This window comes from Telmatherina bonti (assembly GCF_933228915.1).
Source record: "Telmatherina bonti genome assembly, chromosome: 17".
NCBI lineage: Eukaryota > Metazoa > Chordata > Actinopteri > Atheriniformes > Telmatherinidae > Telmatherina > Telmatherina bonti.
In genome coordinates this window covers 15,237,602-15,255,900 of record NC_136615.1, presented here as the reverse complement: position 1 = coordinate 15,255,900, position 18,299 = coordinate 15,237,602, and the positions used below count along the sequence as shown (strand labels likewise).

Genomic DNA, 18,299 nt, shown 5'->3' with positions numbered 1-18,299 from the left:
GACTCTTTATTTGCCTTTTTTTTTTTTTTTTTTTTTTCTTTTTACTGCAGCCTCATAGCCTAAAAGTACACTTTTCTAATGCAAGGGATACAAAAGAAAACCACTGAAACTCTCAGTGAGTGCGCAGTAAACTGCACTTAAATGCCTTATCAGTCTACACTATGAACTCAGTCTCACCAGCCCCCACAGTGTCTGAAAACTACCTCTGAAGATACATACATAACCACATCACTTACAGATATGAGCCACTGAACAACAGAGATTTGCTTGATAACGTTGCTGGTGAGTGAGAAAGAAATGGGAAACAAAAGTGACCTCTGTTGCAGAGTCTCCGATCTGTGTGCTTTAGATAAGTCCAACGAATGAAAGGTAGATTGGAGGAGTAGTTCTGCAACAACTTTTAAAACATTTCCACTTACTGTATCAAGGACTTTGTATAATTAATGCGAATATATTATTCACAAAATAAAGCAAATGACCTCTTAGTTTTGTTTTTTTGTTTTTTTTTAAGAAAAGATATGGAAAAGCTCTATCTACATAGATATGTCCACAAGCTGTCTGTCAAGGAGTGGCATGTTTATTTCCCTTTATGTAATCCCAGCAAATATGGAAATCAAGACGATGATGATGACTGCTGGCAGAATGAGACATCTATTCGTTTCTTTTTAAGTCTGGAGTGTTAAAGGTTTGGGTAAAGTTACATAACTCTGTATGTATTTTGGTTTCCTTTTGTGAAACATGCTTCAGAAAAATCCACAAATAAAGAAGAAAAAAAGCAAAAGTCCAAATTTAAGGCTTGTCTCGATGTAATGAGGACATGGACGGTTAGCATTTACAGTCACGTTTATAACTCGAATCTGTACACAGATGCTGTCATCCAGCCATCACTTCCTGTTCCACTCACTTTGCCTCACAATGTGCTGTCAAACACAAACGTCCACATACAAACACACATGCCACGCAAACATACATACACGGATGCTGGTGCATCAGCCCAGTATGTCTAGGTACACAGGAGAGGCCTTGGCAAGGCTCTGGAGCATGCTGTGGATCTCCTTGATGTTCAGCCTCATGTATGGCTCCCTCTGCCAGCAGCCCAGCATCAGGTCATACACTTCTTTAGGACAGGTACGAGGTCGCTGTAGCACTCGGCCCTGCGTGATGCATTCAATCACCTGTGGAAGACAGTGGGAAAATACGCATTCATATATTTTCTTTTTTTTTTTTTCTTTTTTTTTTTTTAATACAATCAACACCTGTGATTTTAATTCAGTAAATTGATTTAAAATCCTTCCTCATTGTAGCAACTACAAGCCATATAACTGTCAAGCACTGCAAACTTGGTTCATTTTCCTCTGAAAAAGCTGAAGGCGTGTAAAAAAAATGGCAGCCGAGTTTACACTTTGCTCGTCATATAAATATTTTTATTTTCTTCGAAAAAGTTGCTAATTATTTTCCTGATAGTATAAAAGGCAAGCCCTTACAATCCTTCACCAGACGAAGCGGTTGAGGATGATGAATGAATGAATGAACCAAAGGCAAGCAAGCAACGTCCTTCTGTTGCACAGGAATCAAAAGCACGATTTGAAGGTTAACAGCTCATCATTACAGACCAGCTCTGCAGAAATCACGTTGTAACTCATCCTGATGATTCAGCAACAATCCTGCTAATAAAGGTGAGGATAGAATATATACCGAAGGCAGGTCTTTACCCCTGAACTCAAATCTGCCTTGCCAGTAAAATTTTAGAAAAGTTTTATGTTTATAAACAGGCAAGAGCAGGCAGGCATTGTAGTGTAATTCCTGACACCCTTTTCATTTAAATCCTTTTGCTCGTAAGGAGATGCTTTCAAAGAACAAACTTCTCCCACAATGTACTGTACAACACACACACACAAAAGACTAATGGACATAAATAAAAATTTCACACAATTGCAATTTTTTTAGTTACTTTTACACTTATGCATCTTTGGTTTATTGCAGTACCTGAAACAGGTACTTCATCACTTAGTCGCACCGAGTTACAGGTTTTACCCTGAAAGTACCAGATGTTCTTTCAGAAAACAAGTTTGAGCGATAAACATCCAATTTATGCAAATTAATCATAAAACAACAGAATGCCCGACAATAAGGGATCATTTTAGTGAAATTAAATGATAAATTCATGCCAATAGTTGAATGATTGCAACCTGAAATATAAAAATAGCATCCTAAATTACATTATTATGTTTTCACCACATTAATGTCACCTGTTTCTTATCCATATATTAAAGCAATATAAACATCCGCTTGTTTAGAATTTACCATGTTATTAATGAAATATTACTACACTAATGCAGTTTAATATTACCCAGATGTATTCACTTTTTATGCCGGTAATTACATTATCTTCCCTGACTATTAAAGCTTTATTAGCAAACAATTACCCTATTTTTAACATCTCGTTGCCAAACTATAATTTAATATGCTACCTAATTTATGTCAACTGTCATTTTATTGGTGTACATTGTGAGAGAAGCTCCTCACTAGTATAGGGACCATTTTAAAACCAGTGCTGCTTAATTTTTTTTTAAGTCAAAATGTTACCATGGGCTTGAGACGCAAAAACTGTGAACTATGTTTGGTTTTTTATTATTATTATTATTATTATTATTATTATTATTAACATGGTTCAATTATCAACATTACATTGATTTTGATGGGATAAATAAATACTGCAGTGCATCTCAAGCAATTTAGTATTGTGCTTTTATGAGGTTCGGTCACTTAAACTTTTAGAAACATTATAGGAGCATCAGCTGTCGAGCTTTAAAAACTTTCACTTTGCTATTTATGTTTTTTTAAACAGTGCCTGCTACTCTCCTCATACTGCAGCCCATAGTGGCTACTATGCTGTGTTTAGATTGTGAGATAAAGTTGTTCCAGATTTTCAGCCCTTAGCAAAGTGTTTTAACATCTAAATCAAAATTAAATCTGAAAAAAATATATTAAACCATCTAACAGGTAGAAACCTTGTGTGACTGACCTCATTGTTGGAAAGCTGGTACCAGGGCTGCTTGCCATAGGTGAAAATCTCCCAGAGCACCACCCCAAGGCTCCACACGTCACTTTCTGTTGTGAATCTCCGGTACATGATGCTCTCTGGGGGCATCCAGCGAATAGGCAGCATCGTGTGACCGCCCACCTGCAGAGATGGAGAAAACAGCATCCCTGAGCAAATGGTCAACCGACAGGTTATGGGTGCTGGTTTTATATCCATCCATCCATCCATTTATTTATTTATTTATATTTTCTTTTTCTTTGCAAGACCATTGGAGCCTATCCCAGCAGTTACTGAGCCAGACACAGAAGGACACTCCCTGGACAGGTTGCCAGTCCATCACAGAGCCAACACAGAGAAGTATAACCACTCATGCTCACACTTGTTCCTAGGATGGATTTAGAAATACCAATATGCCCAAACAACCCAAACACACTGTGGGAGAACATTCAAATTCCATACAGAAATGCCCCAAATGTGAAGAGACCCCTACCCCTACACCACCATACAACCCATCTAGCCAATATATATTGTGCTATCTTTCAAGACTCAAAATTTGAACCATTTTTCAACACAGTTGACAGGAAAGCTTCAGTACTTTAAGAAGCTTCATCTGGCCATTACTGGTAAACTATGAGAGGTGCTTCTTGTGACGCCCTCCTTCGCTCTTGTTAATGTGACGAACATAAAACCACATCACCACTAGCGTACTTGGATTTTTCCACAGTATCCGCAACACATCTCTTAATGGCCTTTATTACTGGCAGATCAATAATGTTACGGAAATGTAAAAATTCCAGCGTAAAAAGCTGTTCACCCAGTTGTTTGATCTCAGCTACTGCTAAAGATGATTTGATTTGTGAGATGAGAGGAGCATTACCACAAAACAGCTTCTCATTTGATACTGTGTTCTTTCAGTTGTTGCCCATTTGATGAAAATGTCTGACTCCAGAAATTGGTGATAGGATCTGTTTAAAGCGACCTTAGAATCAAAGGTCACTTTATTTAAGGCTTCGGTGTGATGAAATGTTTTGTATTTTTGTATGGACTTTAGATTTCTGACTCCAGCAGAGGGCACTGTGGGATTCAAGCTGGTCTAATACACAATATTTGAAGGAATAATGGGAATCCATCTGCTTCTGTATATATTTTTCTTCTGTTTAATCCACATATAGTATAATATTACAATCTAAGCTGGCTTTCATTTTCAGTCCCTCAGGGGTACTTTGTGGTTTCATATAATGCCATTTATTTTAGATTAGGGAAAGGATTAAGGGCTTACCCAGAAAAAAAAAGGAAAATGTAAAAATTCAAACAAAATATAGAAAATGCGTGTAAAAGTTTTTACAAATAAACACACTTATTCTGTATCCATTAAAATGGATATTTCTATTGCTATACATTTATTTTATCCTCAAAGGTGGTTAAAATGAGAAAAGAAAGAAAAATGAGGAACATTAACTTATAGTACATACACATATGCTGGGAAATTAATGTAAAATACTTACTCTGTAGTAGTCTGTACTGTAAACATCTCTGGACATGCCAAAGTCTCCTATCTTGACCAGCAGGTTTTCTCCTACCAGGCAGTTCCGTGTTGCCAAGTCTCTGTGGACAAAGTGCTGGGAGGCCAGGTAGACCATGCCAGCAGCAATCTGTTGGGCAATGTGCAGCATCTGGGATTGAGTGAGCTCCACCAGGACACTGTGCTGACCGTCTGCCATGAGAACTGCATCAGGACCATGAGACCTGCAACCAGAAACCACAGTCACCAAAAGTCACATTTCAGTACTGATGAGCTGTTCTTAATGTACTTTGTGTTTATAATGGGAGTTACAAGTGAGTCTAATCATTATTGATTTAAACAGGTCTTCTCACTCATTTGTAGCTACATATTTAGATAGTTTTGTCAAGATACGTGTCACAGTTGCTTCTAAAGCTAATGTGTCGAACTGTTGTGGCTTTGTGGAGTCTGCTGCCTTCCTGGTGACTTAAAGGTGATGAGCTTTGAGTTGTTCTTTGCTTTCATAAACCATAACTTGTCTTTTATACATTTAAGTTGAGCAGTTAGACAAAACAAGATTTTGTTGTCTGAATTGAAAAACTTCTAAAGATGGTGTTAGCACTTTTCTAATCAAAACATATTTTCAGGCAGATTTCTTTTGCATTTTCTTGTCAGAATAATCCCACCTGAGAAACTTGTTGAGGTCACCATGTTTCATGTATTCAAACACCATGATGAGTGGGTCACTCTCTACACACACTCCATAGAAGGTGACAATGTGTTCATGTTGGAGGTTGGTGAGAAGCTCGGCCTCTCTGTAGAAGTCTGCCCGGCCACTCTCACTGGCCTCCTTCAGAGTCTGATGGAGGGCAAAGACACAAAGACCAGGCACACAAACTGAGGAGTATTATCTACAAGAATGCACATCTAATCAATAGAATTCCCTAACTGCATGACAGGTGTATTGATTGCTTGAGCGAGAGGCAAGCCGATCTGTACCTTGACCGCCACATGGATCTTCTCCTGGTCTGGTACCAGGTCATAGCACTCAGCAAGAAACACCTTCCCAAAGGCTCCTTCTCCCAGCTCCCGCTTCAGCACAATGTTGTGTCTCTTGATGTGCTGGACAACTTTGGAGACAAAAACAAGTCAAATCATTTTTAACGTCATGTGTGAAACTTAATTATTTAGTTGGAATTTTTTAATGGAAAATATTTACAGAAGTCAGAATGTGTCACCTAAATACCTAAACATATCATGTTATTTCAGCTTTATATTTCTACTTGTTTAGATGGTTTTTCACCCTTCATCGCACTAAGCGGTTAGGATAATGAATGAATGAATGAATGAATATGCTTTTTCATCTGACATGAATTATTATAATAAATAAAAAAATCCACTATTCGATTAAGTTTACATTTCTCAACATCTATACCCTAACTCGCCGGTCGGGCCCCTGGGTAGGAGTCAGTATCACAATGCAGCAGGATGCAGACATTAAATATAGCACCAAGCAGCAATCCCTGCATGGATTTATCAGAAAAGGCCTAGGTTACCCGCCGTTTCTTGAGTGAAGCGGTAACTCACATGTGTCAGATTTCAGCATGCTGCCGGAGTTACGGAAGTACTGTGGGTTCTCAATGACAGGAATCTTTGTCATCCCAATGATCACTGCGTCTGGACCCATCTCCGAGGACGACGGGGTGTTGTTGCCATTGGAGACGTGATGAAGAGGACTGGCAGAGTCGTCGTCATTACTGATGACTGAGGAGGAGGCTGGGGAGCCACAGAGGAGGTGGAGAAGATGATCAGAGAAGAGAAGGAGGAGAGATGCACACAAACGGAGATGTGTGAGGTGTTGGTCATTGTCGGGGACCAAAAAGATATGCAACACGGTCATAAGAGGTGTTTGTCATTCAGAATGAGGTTTTTAATTTAGCTCAAAATGTTTTAAAAAAAATTCTGCGAAACCATACGTTAAATTAAGGAGAAAGAGGGCAACATATTATATTAGACAAAACTCAAACAAATGAATGAAAACAGATAAAGTGACCTATCTAAAAAGACACACAAGGGGAATTTAAATACTGGTTTAGCTAAATACAATGCTAAATGACACAAAAGGCTAAACAAAATGGCTGTGAAATTTAAAATAAAACAGAATAAACTTGAAACACCCCTATGATAGTGCAACTTGTGGTTTAGTTCACTGAGGCTAATTTAATATATTACATTCCTCATATATTGGTCATGATTTTTGCTATACCAATGATGACAGACAAGTTCCAAGTAACTTAAAGAGAAAGACACAAATATGAATATAAAAAATCAAAACTGACTTTGCAGGGTTGAGATGTTTGAACTCCAGATCAACATTGCTGATAACGAGTGATGCGCCCATTTGAGTCTTTCATCTTGTTCTGCCACTGAAGTGCCTCGTGATCAGTTTACCAGGTAAATTCCCTTACCAGTAGACAGCAGAGGGAGTCTAGAGCTCACGTTATCACGTATGCCTCCTTCTTCCCTAAAACATAGTGAAGCTCTTGAAGAAACAAATTCCAGCTGATGCACGCTACTGGATTGTGTTCTAGATCGCGTTAGTCTATAAATTAGGTGCTATATTAAAGTTTAGACTACTTAATTACTGTTAGATGTCAAGCTGCCATTGCCTCCTCCGTCCATTAAATGTGATTGGGGAAGCGAGAACAAGTCAGTTCTGTGAGGAGATTTGCTCTGGCAGAGAACTGTGGAATGAAGCAGTGGTAAAAACAGGCCATGTCTAAAGGATGGACCTTAGCTGCTTTCAACGCTATAGCAACACTATGGCCTGGTTTTTGTTGACTTGCTGCTTAATAACCCTGTTCCCAATGTAATGGCCCAGGTATTTCTATGTTCTCTGGTACTGAGGAGATTGAATTAGGCACCATCCTGCACACCCCTGGCATTTAATATAAACTGTGGTCTTGTGAAAACCTTGGCAAACCAAGGAATAAAACACTCCAAGTGAGGACAGAATTTCATTCGGGGTACCATCGCTTCAACAATGACCCGTGCTGACAAAAGTCAATGTCATTTTTGCAGAAAATACTTCTTTCCATCAAAGTCCCACTGAGTTCTTAGGTCCTTTTCCTTTGACGTCTGTAAAGCAATTAAAAATATAACTTTTTTTAGGATTAGCTAAGTCATATGGCATAAACAAGTCAATAGGGCAACATTGGTTTGGTGTTTGTTGGCGTCTTCACAGTTGACCAATGGAGTTTCTCCTGCCTATCTTGTCTGGTCTTGCCGTGCCGGGTCTTTTTTGGCTTCACGGGAGGTGTTTCCTAATTCCTCTTTGAAATCAGGCGAGGTATTCAGGATCTCTGAAGGAGTTCTTGGTTTGTTTAGCCAGTGCTGCTGTAATAGCAACATTATATTCATTGTTTCATCAAAACTTTGTCAGCCAGTAGAAAAAGTAGAAAAAAGTGTGAATGCTGACCACTACTGCCACAAATTCCCCAATAACTCCCAAGTATCAAATAAATATTGCCAAACAAAAGGTTAAGCTGAGCAGGTCTATAAGAGGTCAACACAACATAAATCCACACAAAGTTAGGGCTCAACAAAACGCCAACAAATGAACCTAACAGACAAACAAAACAAGCTAATAAGACACAAAAGTTAACTTAAATACTGGTTTAGCTAAACCATTATTAACACAAAGGGGAGAAATCAAATGGCTGCAACATTTTAAACCATTCAAAAACAGAGAAACACCAAACACCCCTGCAAAAGTGCAGCATGTGGTTCAGTCCAAGGAGGCTGACAGCAGTATGTTAAAGTTCTCAGCCATTAGCCACATGCTTAGCTGCACCAAGAAGGATAAACCAAGTCCCAGGTAACTCAAAGAGAAATAAACAACTGTTACTACAGCATAAACCAAATTTGACCTTGTACTGTTGATATGTGGACACTTTATATTAACTTTGGAAGGTGTGAGAAAAACAAAATAGCTTATCAAAGCAATAATTGATTGAGTGGTGTGTATACATGTTTGTAGTAGTGAATGTAAAGCAATGAAGTGGGGATGTGGATGTTGCCATATGTGGCTTGCCATCACAATCAGAGGAGTCACAGAGTGCAGAGGAGTAACAGGAGCACAGATAAGAAGGAAGTGCTAAAGGGAGGATTCAAGGTTGAATGTAATCTTATACCGCTGTGCACAGCACATTATATTACATTAGAAAGCTTTCTTGAAATGCATCTGTCTGAATATTGAATAAAATTAGATCTTTTGTTTTCCTCTGCCAATGCACAATTAAAAAATGCTGTCATATTAATGTATCCCGCTAAATAACATATTATGCTAAAAACCCATTATTGATGGTGACTCCTGATTATATATTAATTGGGTTAATTTTTTTTTTTCCAAAAAATACAAATTGTTGGACTTTAAAGGCATTTTTTTTCACTTTTTTGCCATAGGTGGTGGGTATGTCTGATGTCTGGTACATTTATTATCTTACTGTGAGTCTTACTGTCTTCTTTTGAATGTGCTGTTTGTTGTTTAGACATTAAAAAAGAAACAAAACTTTTTATTCACCTTCATGCCAAGGGTTAGATCAGAAGATTCAAACCACATGAAACTTTATGAAACACTGAAATACACTTGATGATAAATTTACTGAACTCATTAGTTCGCATCTAGATGAAGTGAAAATTTTATCTCAGAGAATTATCTTTTTCAGTAACAAATATCTCTTAAATAAATAACGTGTGCTTCATAAACAGTCTTTTTGGTTAGGAGTACAGAAAGTCATTTTAGTGTAGTTTCAGTTGTCTCTCAGCAGGAGCCACTCAGACACTTCAAATTTCTTCACAATTTTGTGAGAGAAACCGAGGAAATGGCATTTCATTTCACCCAGCTTAATCAGCATGCAGTCATTTGAATTTGTCTGCATAAACACCTTTTTGGTTCAATGCATTTATGGCAAAATAATCTTTATTTTGATTAATAATCCTAATTATTCAACTTAGCATAAAGACTGGAAACCTGAGTTTGAAGTAGAAACACACCAAGCAGTGTGCATTTATCTCTTTTGGGTAAATGAGTGCAAACATTTATATCTCTTAAATGACAGTTTATCAATTCAAGAAAAAGTATTTCACCTTTAATACCAAAGTTTGTGTTTCTTCCATATTTCAGGATGATTGCCATCAGAACACAGCCCATCATGGCGATTCCGGCAATTCCCACGACCACATACACCTGACAAGCAAATAAAAAAACACAAAAAAGAAATAAACAAGGTATTAATTGGGTACAGAAATACATCACAAGACAAGAAATTATAATAAAAACATTTATTATGAAGTGTCATAAGGGCTTCAGCTTTATGGTAATTAATGACTAGAATGACTTACTGCGACACTGTCATCCACTGGAGGGATCGGTGTATCTGGAAAAAAGAAAACCCGCATTACAACGTTTAGATAAAAATGTAAAAGTAATCCAGTTTGTTATTTTTAAAATATTAATGCAATTCTATGTAGCTTGAGTCTGAGTTCGGTAAGATTTCAAACACCTACCATCTGGACAGGCCAAAGTATGGAAGACAAACAAACATCAGTTAGTTTGAGCTCTATTGTGACAACTACTAATATAACGACATTTAATGTTATAAAACTTCAATTTTACTTACAGTATTCAAAGTCCTCTATAAAAAAGAAACAAGAAAAAAAAAAAAGACATTAGCTGCTGTAAAGATTAACTCAGAAATTACTTGAATTTTACTATTAATAAACCTTTGTAATGAGGTGACACACTGACCTGAGTGGTTGAAGGCAGGTGGATCAATAAACTGGGCTGAAACCGTCTTCTCGGCCTGACCGTATTTATTCTTTGCCACCAGCTTGTATTCGCCATTATGAATGTGTGTGGGGTTGACCAGCTGCAGGCAACCGTGGTCCTCATTCTTAGTGGATTCATGGATTTTGGTGCAAGTGTAGTTTTGTTCCTGGAGCAGCATATTCTTGTGATACCAGTGCAGCTCAGGCTTGGGGTTCCCTGTCACGGTGAATGGAATGCACCAGTGGTGGTCTCGCTCTGGAGGCAGCAGCTGCGAGATGGTGGGGGCAACTGACACGAAGGCAACAGTAGAGGAAGAGTAATCACGGGATGAGAGGAAATAAACACTAGGAGTAAAGCCAGTAGGAAAAGCAACAGCAATGGGTTTAAAAAATAGAAATATGTGGAAAGGAGGAGAGGAGATGTTAGATTGATAACAGAACAGTTTAAAGTCTGACAGCAGGAAAATGTAGAAGAGGAGAAGGTGGTGTTAAACGAGTATATATGGCAAGGCATGAGGACCTTTACAGTAGGAAGAGTTATGGGCAGGAAACATGGAAAGTCAATAAGATTTGCCAAGAGACACTAATGATAACAAACTGAGGAGCCTTCTGCTTCCACAGGAAAAACATGGTCTAGAAGAAAGCATTTAAAAGCTCATTGCATGGGCAATTAGACAAATTAAACTTATCCATGTAAGTATAATTTCTATTACATAACTGAAGTCCTTACAGAGAATGTTGAGCTGAAGGGTGGCCTCGGTCTGACCGACCATGTTCTCGGCACTGCATATGATCACCCTGCCATTATCCTCAGTAGATAGGCCCGACAGTGTGAGGGTGCTCTTTGGATCCGTATCCGAAGTATCTGTCTGTAAACACATCATTGTCGAGTTATACAGTTATATAGTTGGGTTTTTTTTTTTTTTTTTAACACCATCTGTTGTGCTTTTAATGTTTCATATAAAGCACTTTGAATTTTCTTGTACATGAAAGGTGCTATATAAATAAACTTGTCTTGCTTTGTACAGTTCTGTCTGTTGCATTGGTTTTATGTTGATCCGAAACACATGCATGATAACAGTAAACTACGCTGGAACAAAGTGTCCAGCATTACTTACAGATAAAGTGATGGCATGTAGATCACCTCAGCATTAGGAAATGCTTCCTGTCAGTTACCAAGTTTTTAAATTCCAATTTAAATTTTTTTTTTTTTTTTATTCAAAGTTTTTCAGACTGTAAGGCTCCAAGTCCTTTTTTAAGCTTGTCATATTATTATATTCTATTTATCTTTTTATTGGTACTGGTGGATCCCATAAAACAGGTGTTATTTAGTTAACATTTTTACACTTCAATGTGAGAAAATTTAATTAGCAAGTACAGCAACCCCCCTGGTTTCCAATCAAGTTCACTCTAATAAGAGATAGAGTGTGTTCACTAACAGATGAGCAATGCAAATATAGATATTTGACACCTTGATCTTCAGTACCTGTTGGAGTGGTAATAACTGAGATTAAATGCTGCCTAAGAGGTAAAGTGTTTGTCCCTCAATAAATAAGTTACTAATTCAGTTACCCTGTAGCTCACATGCCAATGGATCTTAGAGAAGATTTTGGAAACGTAAACTCCTGGTCGCATCATTTAGTTGTAAATAACTTAGAAGCACAGTGTTGGAGCAAAGATATGAGAGGAGCTGCAAGGTAAACTGCTCACCTCTACGGGGGTTGAGAGCATATAAAGGTTCCACTGGATCACAGGTTTAGGGGAGCCAGAGGCGGTACACACTGCTGTGACACTGCCCCCCTCCATCTCAGTCACAGTTTTGGGGATGACCTCTACGTTAGGAACTACTGCAAGTGGCATGCAAACAGTACAACTAAATGAGATTGTAAACAAAACGTGGCATACATTGACTTTTTCTAGCTTTCTTTCCATTATTGTTTCAACTTTCCATCTTTCAAATCAAACAATCCTGCTCAGTGTGAGAAGCTTAGATATTCTTAGTAGAACTTGGTTTCACATTACAGCAGTCTGGTGGACTGAGAGTGGCAAAGTCCTTTGTCAGCCCTCTGTCATCAGTACATGTGAGCTCTGGCCCGTCTATTTCTTCTTGGAGCCTCAATTTGACCCACAAATTCTCACAAACACAAGTCAGGGGGTTTCCGGACAGAAGAAGCCTTGTGATTAAAAAGAAAACAGAAACACGTTGCATAAAGGAAGCTGCTCAAACAGAGGGCTACAATGACAGCTTTATGTGCATCCATTACTTACGGATATGCAACGTTAAAGTTCTGAAATGTTCTCCATGACAGTGTTGACAGGTTATTGTCTCTGAGATTTCTAAAGAGGAGGGTGGGTGGGTGGGGGGCAAAAAATGTGAGAATCCAAATAAGGCAACTCATGTTGAAATAGCTGAAGATACTGAAAGATGCTGCTTACACATATTGAAGTCTTGTGTTGTTATAAAAAGCATCTGGCGATATGGACGTCAACTTTGTCTTTGTCACTGTTCTGTTGGACATTAAAACGCAGCGTTACTTTAAATCTATGTGATATACAGACACATTCTGAGTGGTACTTACAGGTTTCTGAGGTTTATGTAGTGCCTCAGACTGCTGTCGCTGATGTCAAACAGTCTGCTTTGATTAGCAATATATCTGTGAAAGGAAATGTAAAAGGAAGACCTGTTATGATGCTTATTTCAAAGGGACATTATCTGTTGATTTAATGCAAAGTTCAATGCTGGTGGATATTCAAGCAGTTCATGAATCCAGTTTCCACTGTTACACACAACGCTGCACACCAGAGAAAGAAATTTGTGGAAGTTATACTCTAAGATACTGGTTTCATCTGGGACATTCATTTGATTTATTAACTTTTTGACATGGTCAGCTGATTTTTAAACTGTTTTCAAAGTTAATCACAAAGTTACAAAAGCAAGTTCCATCTATTGTTTATAAGCCAGCAAAGAGAACTGGCATTTTGTTGTTTTGTAAAGGCACAAGTCTTTGGTTTTTATAAAATTATTACTTCCACAAGTGTTTTACACCCACACGTGATATCAAATAACAGTGATAACTTGAAAAAGGGAACTTAATTTATTTAAAAACAAACAAAACTTAAAAAAAATGTTCTGTTTCTCTGAAGTGTAACCTACGATTTTATCTTCACATTAGTAATGGTTTGCAGATCATTATTTTAATGGAAATGTATCAAATCAATTAGAAGTTTGTGTGTGAGATATAAGGGTAAGTAGAATACAGAATTTTAAGATATAAACAGTGACGATAGCCATGAATAGCTTGAGCTTAAAGTTTGTATTTCATACTGAAATACTTGTGTTTACATGGATTGTTTGAACTATTATCAACAGTTTTGTCTGGCGTTTGGCTTTGTAAATTCATAGTTTGCTTTCAAAAAGCAAAGCAAGGCAATCCCATGCTCTAACTCAATATTCTGTCGTGCTTTAAGGATGATAGCTACTGAATCTATAAGTCAAAACTGCACTTTTTCTTCCAAACAATAAAAAAAAACAAAAAACAAACAAACAAAAAAAAAACCCAACCTGACGACATTTTGCAAACTGGTGGCTGCTGCATGACTTTTTCCATATTTGCTAAACGAACACATCAAGTCGCCACAGCTGTCTTTTTAAGTCACATTCAGGATAGCTCAAGCCGGTCTGCCTCAAAAAAAAAAACACACACCAGTCTCCCCACATTCTCCACTAGGTGCCATGCAGTTGTTGTGCAAGGTTGTAAGAGGCACACACTCCAACACAGGCCTACACACTGACGCAGATAAGGGGACATAACTGTCGGTAGCCTATTGCCCGGCTGTGCACACAACTGATGTGATGTCGTGTGTAACCAGCCAACTGTGTGTGGCCATTTGGAAATGTTGGGGTGTATTTCACACCGCTGCCGCCCCCCTCCAAAAAAAACAACAAAAAAAAACCCGAATCAACACTCCCGATGCTGCATTGGGCCTGAGCATTTACTCCACCACTACCTCTGAAGCTGTTTTGTAAAGGAAAACACACTAATCCAAATAAGCTTGACGCGCACTCTCCCACTATTGCACGCACGTACACGCACGCAAACACTATCTTCTCCACGCTACACACTCACACGTACGCACACATACAAGGCTCCATAATCTGACAAACCGTACAGGTAATAAGAATTTAAAAAAAATACAGATTTTGTTTGACATAAAAGAGAGAGAGAGAGAGAGATGTGCGGCTGCTTAATGCACGTGGGAATTATATTATTCGGCCCACTGTAATTAACATTCCTGTTCATGTTGATATCATCATAATGATCATGATAGATATAACCCTAAGTGTTTGGCATCGCTGCAAACCTCACGATTCAGAAAAGGGAGCTCTCTGCACCCTGTCAAGTTAACGTTGGCTGCACGATCATGTCCATGCACTTACATATCGGTGATGTTTTCCATGTCATCTAACGTGAGGACAGGGAAATCCTCGATCCCTGGTTCAGAATCAATACAAACAATCCTTGAGATGCTGCAAGTGCAGGATTCGGGGCAAGCATCGCTGTATCTCCACAGCCACATCAAAAGCAAAAACAATCCAAAGCGAGCCATGCCATATTCCCCCGCGCTGGAGTCCATCTCAGCTCCAATGATATCCCACGAATCCCCCCCTTTCGAAAAGAATCTGGTCAAATTGAATTATTGTTAAGATGTCCTCACTCGCCGCCTTTATCCTGGCCAAGTTAATCCTGTCGACTCCGGGAGAAGAGAAAAGGGGTGGCAAAAAAAAAAAAAAAAAAAGATAAGAAAAAGAAAAAAGAGTAAAAAAAAAAAAGAAAAAAAAAAAGGATGCTGTTGGTGAGGAATGCGCAGAGCCCACGGTTTTAATATCAAGATGCCATGGACTGGCCTTGCCGTCTCCGCAGAGCTGCTATCACACTACTGCATATCGATGCCGCGAAGCAAGGTGTCAAGTGCTCCGTCCTGGTGCTGCTGAAGCTGTCTCTCTCCCCGATCAGCAGCCACAGAATGCTCCCTTCTGTCTTGTCAAACAAATGTGAGGTGTTCCAGATGTTTAGAGATCAATAGGCAGGGCCCCTCACGAGCGATTTCTCATGTGTGTGTGTGGTGATGGGGAGGAAAACTGCACAGCAGAGTAAGGATGCGTGGTGATGCTGCGTGTGTAAGGGGGAAGGCTACCTGCATCCGACTATCGATTATCACCGAGGACAAGCGCATCTCCCAGCCATCACTGGGACTATATAGGAAAGATGGTTGCGATGGTGATGTGCCAGACCAGATGTTTTCAAGAGAATTTGTTGGGGAATTAACATTTGATGATCCAAGAAAGCCACAACACATAGCTGCTGCTGTTTTATAACTATAGTTTGCCCACTAAGCGGGGGAAACGTGGGTCAAATAAATGTAAACTCTTGTGTTGTGGTAACTCTGAAGCCATGCAAGGCTGTTGTACGGTTGCCCATTAGGCCTGGTGTGACGTACGGGTGACGCACAAGATGGGGTGCATCTATGAAAAATAATTACCTACACTATGTCTGCAAACTTCAAATAGGTCTCACTCCAGTCTCTGAGCAATGAAAGATATAAGATATGGGAGCATAAAAGTGTTTGCTGAATGAACTACATTTTGTTTTATTTCTGGCACAGGTTATTACAGAAATGTAAAAATATATAAGTAGATCGAAGCATGTCTGAGTTAAGACTTTTCAGAATTAACCCTGATATAGACTTATTACATAGAAATAGATCCTAAAGTATTTTTTAGTGTTACTTTTGTCTTGGAAGAACCTACATACTTTCATGGCAGTATCTTTATTTAATCTTTAAATGTACAAACTGAGCAAATAGCTTGTCTGCATTTCAATCTAAGTAGCAGTTCTGAAGATGATTGTGACAATTTCTTCAAAGTGACCAAATAAATCCTGTTTACCTACATTTTCCTCATGATGGGGAGGCAGCCAGGACACATGATCTATGACACAGCCTGGATGGTTAGTGTCGCTATGGTGACTTGCTTTTTACAAATAGCGCGGACAATGTCAAGTGTCGCTATGGTTGCAGATGAAAATATGTACGCAGGCTTTTTTTTTTTTTTTCATGAGAAACATCAAGAACTGAATTATATCTGTCTCCATGGTAACCTCAGAGTACAGCAGAGGAAAGAGAGAGCTCTTTATTTTGCAATAGATCCTTGCTTATATTTGAGGGAGCATTCATGACACAACACTATTTTGAAAAAAAAAAAAGAGTTTTAATAGATCAAATGTGGAGCTCCTGATTTGAAATGGACGGGTGTAGAGATGCTTGAAGATGTCATGGCCTTTTCATACTATCACATTTATATGGCAGAAAGTAAAGTATAGGACATATTTTAAAGAAGCAGAATATGGAACATTATGTTATGATTGATTATACCACTAAGTTGTATTTGTGAGTTTTGTTATTCAAGTTTGGTTGTTTAATTTGTTATTCTCAGTAGATGTCACTGCTTTCTTTTTTTTAAAAAACAAACAAAAAAAAAAACTACCCCACGCTTCTACATTTGTAACACAGTTCAAGTCCTCACTGAAGCCTTGAAACATTTTGGCAGAAAGTTCCTTCTACCTTTCCAGCCATTAAACTGTCCAAGGGTGTGTACCGTGTTATAAACAGTTCCTGCACTGCTGCGCCGGTGAGCTATTCTCTGATAGACTATGTGAACTGCTCCTTCTTGCAGGAGTAAAACATATAAAAGACCATTGCAGCAGTTTTGACTTCATCTCATTCACCAGACGCAAGAAACTCCCATAAAGTTAATGTATATATGGCCGGTGGCTCTAAGAGCTGACTACAGCATTTTCTGCAGTCTTTCGAGCCCATGAACAGTTGGATTGTTCCACATCTTGACATGATACACACCTAAATAAATAAACTTATTTCTATTAGCACCAAACAGTACACATAAACCAACTGCTCACGGATGGTGTTCATCCTGATGGTTACTTAAATGTTGTAGAGTCCTGTTCATGAAAGGATCGCCACAAAGTTCCAGTAGTTCCATCAAACTACTGACCAATAACCCACCTCTGTACAATATGGAAGCTCCTGTCAAGCATCATGAGAGGTGAGAGTGGACATTACATAAGTGGGGTTAAAAAGGAATTTGGATGTAACCTCGGAGGAGCTAAACACCAGCTACTTATCAACAGTCATCTCATGAGACAGTAAGGGCAGATGCACAAAACTTTGCACTACCTAGAATGATACGACTCAAAGTAGCACACATTGAATATCAGAATACTTGGAACTGTACAACATCAACAGACAGCAACACCACATGTGGTATCTATGTCCTGTCCCTGCTCCTCTTCTGCATGGGACCATGGGACTGAACCTCCCCCTCAGTCAGATCATCACAAACAAAAGTGACTAAGGATATTGTGTGCCAGGACTGAGCGAGGCATTGACTCACTGACCCACCTTATCAGGATACACAGCAAGGATACTTGAATTTGGAGCAGTTATGTATATAAAAAAATAAAGACTTTTTGAATGACTTTTTTCAGTTTTAATGTCTTCCATTCTTAGCTTTCCTTTGGGATGTTTCCTTTTTGGGAGCATGCAATTGAAATTCCACCAGGAGAGAGAAATGAGACCAGCTGTAGCAGAATGATGCCACCCCTGCAACATCCATCTCTGAGCTCTTACTTCCGAATGAACCAGCTGGTGGCAGACTTGTCTTGAACCGTGCATTTAGATGGGATTCAACTGATATACAGTCTGGACAATCTGCTTTCAACTCATTCCTTTGAGTTTCACACACGAACTTTAGTTGTGTTTTACACTGTAATTGTTTAATAATCTGAAATAAAAAAAAAAAATGTTTAAAGAATCCTACAGAAGATATAATACAGTGTTTAACCCAATCAA

The 18,299-nt window shown here is 38.7% G+C and overlaps 1 protein-coding gene across 1 annotated transcript; it reads right to left on the bottom strand.

The window, feature by feature from the left end:
• Positions 1 to 989: 989 nt before the first annotated feature.
• On the bottom strand, positions 990 to 15,008 carry ntrk2b (neurotrophic tyrosine kinase, receptor, type 2b; the record flags this gene model as incomplete). Its single annotated transcript, XM_079256084.1, has 16 exons — positions 990 to 1,175; positions 3,026 to 3,184; positions 4,549 to 4,789; positions 5,231 to 5,403; positions 5,544 to 5,674; positions 6,132 to 6,320; positions 9,693 to 9,792; positions 9,948 to 9,982; positions 10,348 to 10,662; positions 11,104 to 11,242; positions 12,084 to 12,220; positions 12,396 to 12,547; positions 12,642 to 12,710; positions 12,810 to 12,881; positions 12,953 to 13,027; positions 14,812 to 15,008. The coding sequence occupies 16 exons, from the start codon at positions 15,006 to 15,008 to the stop codon at positions 990 to 992; spliced, it is 2,370 nt and encodes a 789-aa protein (XP_079112210.1).
• Between the last annotated feature and the right edge of the window lie 3,291 nt (positions 15,009 to 18,299).